The sequence below is a fragment of the Acanthisitta chloris genome, unplaced genomic scaffold, assembly GCF_000695815.1.
Source record: "Acanthisitta chloris isolate BGI_N310 unplaced genomic scaffold, ASM69581v1 scaffold18517, whole genome shotgun sequence".
Classification (NCBI taxonomy): Eukaryota; Metazoa; Chordata; class Aves; order Passeriformes; family Acanthisittidae; genus Acanthisitta; species Acanthisitta chloris.
The window spans coordinates 18022-27155 of record NW_008682232.1 but is presented as its reverse complement, the minus strand read 5'-3'; the positions used below and the strand labels follow the sequence as shown (position 1 = coordinate 27155).

The 9134-nt window shown below is 45.1% G+C and overlaps 1 protein-coding gene across 1 annotated transcript in view; it reads left to right on the top strand.

Annotated features, from left to right (window-relative positions):
• Positions 1-3: 3 nt before the first annotated feature.
• The window catches only part of EEPD1 (endonuclease/exonuclease/phosphatase family domain containing 1), a gene marked incomplete at both ends in the record, with an annotated part of 9712 nt that continues 581 nt past the window's right edge, over positions 4-9134 (top strand). Inside the window, 4 exons of the mRNA XM_009078452.1 lie at positions 4-632; positions 1422-1518; positions 3567-3687; positions 4118-4268. Of these exons, the coding sequence (XP_009076700.1) occupies positions 4-632; positions 1422-1518; positions 3567-3687; positions 4118-4268 (998 nt within the window). The remainder of the gene's footprint in view (positions 633-1421; positions 1519-3566; positions 3688-4117; positions 4269-9134) is intronic.

Below are 9134 nucleotides of genomic sequence, written 5' to 3'. Positions count from 1 at the left end.
AAGAAAGTGGAGGACCTGGCGCTGGTGAGTGGGGTGGGGGCGGCCAAGCTGGAGCAGGTGAAGTTTGAGATCTGCGTGAGCAGCAAGGGCAGCTCGGCGCAGCACTCGCCCAGCTCCCTGCGCAAGGACCTGGCCTCCGAGCACCACCTCTCCACCACCAAGATCAACATCAACACGGCCACCCCGGCACAGCTCATGAGCATCCGTGGCATCACCGAGAAGATCGCCAACAGCATCGTGGACTACCGTAAAGAGCATGGGCCCTTCAAAAGTATTGAGGACCTGGTGAGAATGGACTGCATCAATTCCTCCTTTCTGGACAAAATCAGGCATCAGATTTTCGCAGAGCGCTCCAGGCCGCCTTCAACAAACACTAATGGTGGCCTCAACTTCATGGCCAAGCCTCACCCCAGCCCCACTTCTCTGAGCCTCCAGAGCGAGGAATTGGACTTCCCTCCTGGGGGTCCAACTCAGATCATATCCACTCGCCCGTCTGTGGAGATGTTCGGGGGAGTGAGAGATGGCAGACCCGTCCTGAGGGTGGCTACCTGGAATCTGCAAAGCTGCTCCATTGAGAAAGCCAACAACCCAGGCGTGCGGGAAGTTGTGTGCATGACGCTGCTGGAAAACAGGTAAGAGGCAGTGCCTTACCTGCAGGCCCAACTCCATGCAGGATTGTAGGTTAATGCCTTCTATGTTTGGGCACTGTACTGTCCCACTGTGATCCTAGTGGGACTTGCTCCTTCACAGCATTGTTAAATTTTTCCCACTTTTTCATGGAACCTTCGTTGAGTCTTAATGCTGGGTCTGTAGTGACTATCCCTCGATAAAGATGCTATAATTCTTGATAGGTACTGGACTTCCTGAGGAAGTATGTGTGTGCACATATGTGTGGGAAAGACTGAGCTGTTACAGTCAGTCACGTTAGATCTGTTAATGGTTGGTCAAGGATTGTTTTTTCATCAGGAGCCTTTTGAACAAGTCATGGAGAACTGCCTTTCCTGCCAGAAGCAGGGGTCAATAGCAGGGAAAGGGCTGTGTAACAGGCGTGGAATGCCACAGCTCATCCTGCAAGGATGACACAGCTTGTTAATGAGTGGTCATGGGGCATCTGCTGAGCTGGAGGCACTGTTCATCCTTGGGGTTGTGAGACATGGGTCAGCTGCCTGGGGAAGCTGTGCTGTCGTGTGCCAGGGGGGCCTGATTGTACTGAGCTTGGGGGCATGGAAGCTGTGCTGTCGTGTGCCAGGGGGTCCCTGATTGTACTGAGCTTGGGCGCATGGAACAAGTCATGGTAGTGTGGTCAACTGGAATGGTACTTCAGGTGTTAATGAAAAGCTGAGTTTGGTCTTTGTTTTTTGTTTGTAATTGGGCAAGAGTACTGGGGATGTCTCTCTTGCTAAACTTTCTGCTTGGTACAGAAATGTAAGATGCAATGAGGATTTTGAAATAACTCTTGCCCTTTCCTTTCCATGTGTCAAATCTGTCCCAGCTGATCTGGCATTTAGCATCGGTAAAGTAAACTTTTCCTCTCTGGCTGCCATTCAGACTTCTAGCTAGAAGTGAATAGGGGCAGATGACTTTTGGACTTTTGCAAAAGGGATATTGTGGGGAGGGGAAGTGCTGATGAATCGTTATCTGTAGTACACTGCGAGCTCTGTCCTTTTCCAATAATCTGCTGAATAATGGCTCTTGTCGGTGCGGTTGCGGAGGTCAGGCACGCGAGAAGGATGGTGACAGTGATATGACATCCTGCACTGCAGTACAGTATTTCTGGTTGGGGATACCTCTGCTGTGCAGTGCTTGGAAGACTGATGCTCCAGCATAGGAAACATCTGTCATCTCACAGCCGTCACTGTTTGATACCCGAAATGAAGACGGTAGGCCAGAGGGAGTACTGAAGTGTTATGCTGATGGCTTCAGCCTAGCACCTTCCAGTGTTCTGCTTTGCTGGTTCAGGTATCCTGTGCTTCCCCCTTCATCTTCACTCCTGTTTTTTTTGTGAGAAGCTGGTTGGCTGGAGCGAACTTTAGGATGAAGTCTGGTGGGGTTGGGCATTAGGGTAGGGGGCAGAGAGACCTGCTGAGGAAACAAACTCAGATTATCACTAATCTGAGGATTATTCTAATATTCCAGTTTTGGAAGAAAAGTGACTTTGCTATAATTTTTATTTATGAGTGTGGGTGTGTGTATATATATATATATATATCTCAGAGATTTTTAAGGACCAGTAAAGTGTTAACTGTCTGTCACTTCTGCATCTTCAGCATTTTGGGGTAAAAAGTCTAAACAAAACAGTCCCACCTATTACAAAAGCTAGGTAGAGAGAGTGACTTGTAAAATAAACCTGCCTTAGCCCAAACTGGCCACTGTGTTTGCAGAGTGTGGCCCTAGCAGTTTGTTTTATTTGTGCTCTTAGGATTGCATGTACTTTGTTTCCGTCCGGCTTAGCAAACAGGCTCTCAGTTGTGCTGGGTGCTGTGAAAGGTCTCCCTGATACTTTTGAAGTTTCAAAGGAGCCTGATATAAGTACTTGTTTGTGTTCCGTTTTATTGCACATATCTGTGTCATCGATCACACAGGGAGAGTACGATGCAATTGTTTTCTATACTTGATCCTATTTGCGATAACATGAGAAGCTAGAAAGAAATAAGAGTTATGTGCGTCCACAGACAAGCCTGCAAAACTTTCCTGGGAAAATAAACATGGGAACAGAAAAAGCAACATGATGCAGGAAAAAAGTATACGTTGGGAATAGCCACACTCAGCACCTCAGGGAGGAATTTCCTCTTGCTTGTGTGAGCATTGCTGAGGTCAGTGGGACTTTGCAGCTGTGAGACGGCTGCAGATGAGGCCAGAAACTGCCTTCTTTCTGCGTGTGAGCTCTGTGCTCTCCCTCCCAGCTCCGGTCATGTACCCTAGGAACTGATAAAATGTTTTGCAGTCTAATCTTTGTCCAGGTAAATCAGCTTCAGTAGATAATCAGTTGGAGAAATTAATCTCTTGCTTCTGCAAGCACGAATACACTGCTGCATGGGGGTTGTGGGCACTTCAGCCTCACAAAATCTGTGGGATGTGTTTTCAAGGTGCTCTGCATGCTCAGTGGATGTCCCATGTCCGGCTGAAGTCTCCAGCTATGATCCAAGCTGTTGCCAGGTGGATCTGTAGGCTGTTTGGTCTGACAATAGGTAGATGCTCTCACAAGTTACGCTGCTTGTTGACATACTTTGTGCACAGCTGTCCTCATGCACACAAGTGTGCTCTTGTGTGCTGGTCCGGTCTCACGTAGTCACGACGCTCTCAGGAACTGGAGTACCATCTTATTGCAATACTCATGTTGGAGGGACCTGCCTCACCTAGCATTCTAAATCCAGAAATAAAGCACAGTAAGTCAATAAGACTCATAAAACTGGACAGAGCAGTAAAGAATCTTAATTGGACATACTGGCAACTTCCACACCAGTTAAAAGGCTGCTTTGGGGCTTGCATTTTTATTTTTATTTTTTTTATTATCGTGGGCAGTTCACAGCAAGTAGCTTTAAAACCCCTTGGGCTTGTTCTTTCAGGTGTTAACAACAGAGAAAATTACTGCTCATTTCCAGGTGAGGCTAGAAGATGAAGGTCTCCTGTCTCTCAGCCCTGCATTGTCCTTTGCACTGAGGGAACAGTCGTGCAGGAAGGAAAGAGGTCCAAACACTTAAAAACAAACAAAAAGAAAGAAAATGCCATATTGTAATCTGCTGAAGGAAGGAGAGAAAAACAGCAAACTCAAAATCTTGACGCTTGTTCCCAGAGGTGCTAAATTTCTCAAGAGCAGCAAAAGGAATGTATTCCAAATTAGTAAGCATGACTACTACTGCTAAGCTGTTTTGAAATTCATCACTGCAGTACAAAAATAATGAAATACAGTAAGGTCTTCACCCTCTTTTCTCATATTACAAAGATCTATGTTTATCACAGTGTTTGAAGTGGAGGAGCGAGGTGTTTTCATTCAGAGAACTAGAGGGTAATTTTAGAAGAGCTTAACATGATGAATGAGGAGGCGAGCGTGACACATAATTGGATTGAAGTTTCAAATGTGGGGTGAATTTGTTCAACCCTGTGATGTTTCTTGCAGGTGCTGTTCAGCAAATTGGGGATTTATTGACAGGGGGCAAAGTTGGCCTATCTGTGGGGATGCAGGTCATCTCCTCCAGCTGGCCTCAGTGTCCTCCTCATTCTTGGGGATCTGAAGAAACCAACTGCTGCTTCTCGCCAAGAGAAAAAAAGTAGGTTAAGGTAGCATGATCAAAAGGGCAAGGACATTCAGGTCAAAGGCAACAAGTGTTTTTGTGGGGAGGATAAGTAGCCCTGGTGGGGATGTTTCAGCATGGTTCTGTACCCCAGGTTCATAGGTTAGGGCCCTCTTTCCTCTTCTCATCTGTAGCTGCCTCAGGCCTGTCTCTCCTGGCCATAAACCTAGCTTGTGACTCTGATGACACCCTGTGACTGCTCTCTCTGGCTGTCAGGTGTTGGGGTGCCAGCTGGGTGACCACATTAAGGAGTATGATGCAAGCAGGCACTGACCAATGCACACTGTAAATAATGAAGCCTTAACACTTGTTGCAAGAACCACAGAACTGCGGAAGAGCCCAGGTTGAAAGTGATGTCAGAATATCACCTGGTCCAGCCATTTGTGGGAAAGGGAACCTAGATTAAATTATTTAACACTGTGTCCAGTCACACCTTGAAAACCTTCAGCAGTGGAGGCTCTTCTGCTTCCCTGGTGGGTTGTTTCAGGGATTGACTCTTTTCAGTAGAAATTTTTTTTTCTTGCATGCCTGTAGAGTAACAAATACAAATACCCAATACAAGGTTTGTACTTTGCACTGACTGGTGTTTTTTTCTTGGCTTAGTTTCTTGGACAGCAAACCTTAGGAACATGTCAGCCACTCTTCCTCCCCCAGCTTTGTAACTGGTTAGCTGTTTTCACCTTGGTTAGGTAGAACCATAGAGGTCTCTCAAAGGGGAGAAGTTAACCTCAATTTCTGTGTCTCAGAGACTTAAATTGATGTTCCAGTTGTGGGAACAGTAGGTAGACCTCAGCCCAAAATTGCCTTCTGGGAGGCAGCAGGTGGACAGGCTGTCCCTGGGTAACCCTCCCTGTGCTACCATACTTGGACCTTTCTCTTTCTAGCCCTACCTATGCCAGGTTACACTAAGCACACCCTCTCATTACCTATTAAAAAGACAAGTTTATGAACCACCCTCTGAAGGAGCCTCTTCCTATTAAGGGATAAGGAAAAATTCATCTTGTTCAGGTCCCTGCACTGGGCACTGGAGGCAGGAGAACCACTTTCCCATCACACCTCTACATTAAATAACAGGGTGGGGTTTTTGCTTTCCAATCCAGTCTCTGTCTGGGCTGAGAGGTTCAAGGGACCGTTCTTTACTAGTGGGGCTTGATGCTTGGCTTGGGAAAGGGTGAGTTTTGGTACCTTGCCTGCTGGCTTCTAACCATGTTTCCCCATCAGGATGACAGAAAAGGATTGCATGTACACCAAACAGACATCACAGTAATGTAGTTGTACTGATGGTTGTACTTGCAAGCTTTGAAGGCTCAGCACCAGCTTGTATTTGTTATTTCTACTCTGTCACTACAGCTCTTGGTGGTCGGGCAAAGTCCTGAGGTGTGTCTGTTCTATGTCTCTTTCTTTATATAGTCATTTGGTTTTTCTCCATTGGGTTAACACTAGCCTGGACCCTTGCCAAGAATAATTCCCCTGCAAGAAAAGATCAGGAAAGAGGGCCTGGCCCAAGTAACCTGTCTGTGCTAATAAGTCTTAAGCAGCGAAAGAACAAATACACCCTCTTCTCCTTATGTAATAGAGAGGAAATCCTGCCTTCTGCAACTTCAGAAAAAACTTGACAAAAAAGAAATTGTTAGATGATGACATCTATGTGCACTTCAAAAAGGTATTTTAATGAGCAGTAGAAAGAAATATGCATGTAAAGCCATGATTAATTTGCACTTCCTAATACCTCTAGTGCCAAAAAAATAGGGTGATGGAAGAGCTGTTGGTTTTGGGTTTTTTTGGTTGGCTTTTGGTTTGTTGGGATTTTTTAAGGGCTTTTTTGGCCTCTGCTTGTATGAGACCAACAATATTTTACTTACTGGGGACTGATGGGAGACTTGAACTACCTTCTGCATACCATCTGGCAGCAGAAAGCGGCAAGATCTTCTCAGGTCAGACCCTGAGTTATATAGTTTACCAGTGAAATTAAATTCTGCTGATTTACTCCTGTTCAGGATTTGGCCCACTCCTTTGTCTATGTAAAATCACATGAAGGCTGCATAGCTCAATGCTGAAAGGCATGACTAGCTCCCTGCTTCCATCTTGGATAGGGATTCCAGCCACTTTCAGGACTGCCGCTGGGGAATGGGTGATGTCAGTTTCAAATTAATAAAATAAAGTTAATAAAATAATGCATTAATTCCATTTCCAAGCTTCTGCTTCATATGGATGCAGTACTCAGACCCTCTATATCAGGCCATTGCCTGCTCCTCCTGCAGGAGGTGGGTCGCTCGTTCAAGATGCCATGCAACTCCCGAGTCTTTGCAGGAGAGATCAAAGGCAGTGGGTGGGCTTACAGCAAGATCCCTGTGTGCAGACTCTTGGAGAAGGTATCTGGAACTCTGGGCTTTGTAGGAGATCTCACAGGTGAATGCACCAAGCTGTTTGATTGATCCTGTTTGGTCTCTGTTGATAGCTGTGAATCTGGTGGGTTTGCCACAGCCTCCACTGCTTTCCTTCCTCGGAAGAAGGAAAGAAGTCCTACACAGGAATGTAGGACAGCCCCTTGAAATCACCCCTGAGTAGCCTTTGCAGGGATTTTCTCTTTTAAATGGAGATCTGGGTATCATTTTAACTTTGAACAACTTCCTCAGTGTATTCCTTGAACATTCCAAAAGCTCTATCTAACCAGTCATTTCTATCTGCTTTAAAGTTGAGAATGTGCCTGGAAAAATGGTATAGTTAAAGGCTGGCATATCCATATAAAACAAACTTTAGTTTTCTTTTTTTAAAATTATAAGTATGCCCTGCCACTGTTACTTCTGCCATAACGCTTGACTTAAAATGAAACAGATTAGTGAGGAAAGTGTTGGTTTCTACGTTATTTTGTCTCCCAACATGTAATTGATACATCTGGCAATACTTAATGACTACATAGTTTCAATCCATGCCTGCTGGGCTATTCTGCACAAGGGTTTCATGCCACTGGGTTCATGTTGCAGATCACAGGTATTTAGGTAAACCAGAGCTGCCTGCTTACTCCTGAATCCTGGGAGGTTTCCTGTATTCCATGTGGCAAAGATTAAATGGGTTGGCTGATTTATGGTCATAAATTGGTGAAATATTAAGTGATGCTCCACTGCCTGCTCCTGGATAACAGAGGCCACAAGACTATAACTTCATCCTGCTAAACATTTCCAAAAGCTTGTGCCACACAACTGTAGAAGACTGACTTGGTATCTAGGCACAGGGGTCCATCCTGTAAACAGAAATATTTAATGCTTTGTGATTTCCCTTCCCCCCCCCGGCTTAGGAATTCATGGTACAACTGCAGAAAGGGTGATTTTCTAGTTTTGTCTTTGGAAAGAGCAGTAGGACCATTCCTGAAGGCAAAAGATGCTGCTGCTGTTCTTACTAGGAAAGAAAGACTAAGGGGCTACAAAAATGCATATTAAGTACCCTTAAGTTTCTGATAAGGTGCAAGCAGAAACTTGGTCAGTCCCTGTTAACTAGAGGAAAACACTGTCTCTGCAACCATGTACTGGTCTAGTTCATTGTGAACATGGGTCTCCAGCGGTGTTAAACAGGGACATTTAGGAGAAAATCTAGTTTTACAGATTTATCTGCACCCTACTTGATGGTGTTGGGCTTTGGCATGTTTCCTACAGCTGCATTGTTAGAAGGACCCTGCTTCTTTGGTCTCTAATTAGTGTTTCTTTGGGAGGCTTGCCCAAATCATGATTTCAAGGCTTGGCCGGATGAGCAGAGAAGAGGTGATAGGGCATAGATTACAGTGTGCATGTAACTTATTTTTAAGTTGCATTGTTCTTTGTTGTGATGCAGGTGTAAGCTGACGGAAGGAGGCACAGTGTCCTTACTGAAATAATTACCATATGCTGCAGTAATTTCTCAACACTATTGTATGGTGTGGTGATGGAGACAAGAACCATGGCACATTATTAATAACAGTGCTTAAAAATAGGAACTCAGTAGCTTCTTCACTTCCAGATTTTTAATTTATTATTTTACAGAGAGACTGTGCTTTGTTTGAATAATAGTTGGCAATCTCCCCTGATTTATCAGGAAATAAAAGTGCTTTTTGGCTTTGCTGAGGGGAGGGTGAGACCTACCTCCTTTCTCATGTTGGAGATGTGGATGTATTTTCCAACAGGCTTTGGTCTGGTCCCCTCTCTCATCTCTGGCCTGGGTGATTCTTGGTGGGTTCTGAAATGCCCTGTAAGGTGCTGAGAGCAGAGTGGGCATCATATGAGCAGCAGATAAATACTGAAAGGAATACATAGCTGTGGTAAAAAGGATGTTTTCTGTCATTGAAGTGTTTCATTTTACTTGGGGCATGTGCAGCTTATCCATGTCCGGACCAAGCTGTGTGGCATTTTCAAATTGCATGAGTGTTTTAAACTGCTCGGTCACCATCGGGGAGGCTCAGCACCGCTGACCTGCTTTCCATCCCTGCTGCCAGGGGTTTGTGCAGCCAGGAACCCAGTGGCAGTGCCAAGCTGTTATTTTTCAGTGTCTGTGAGATAAAATTATTAGAGGCCAGTGAGTAAGAGAAATACCTTGCATGTGCCCCACACATGTCCATGTTCCAGAAGTTCAACTGTGTATAAAAATGTAATTTAAAAACCAGTTAATTCCTACGGAAAAATACATTTGGGGTCGTATTGTCATCTGTGCTAAGGATAGCTGAGTATACTGTGATTACTGAATGCACTGTTTGCAGTGGAATAAATGCAGCCTGCTTGTGCAGAATGGATTGGAGTCCCTCTGACCAGTGCTGTCTGGAAGGGACCTCATGGCTATGCAGGTTGTCTGTCTGTCTGTCTGTCCTATCCCTGTGTC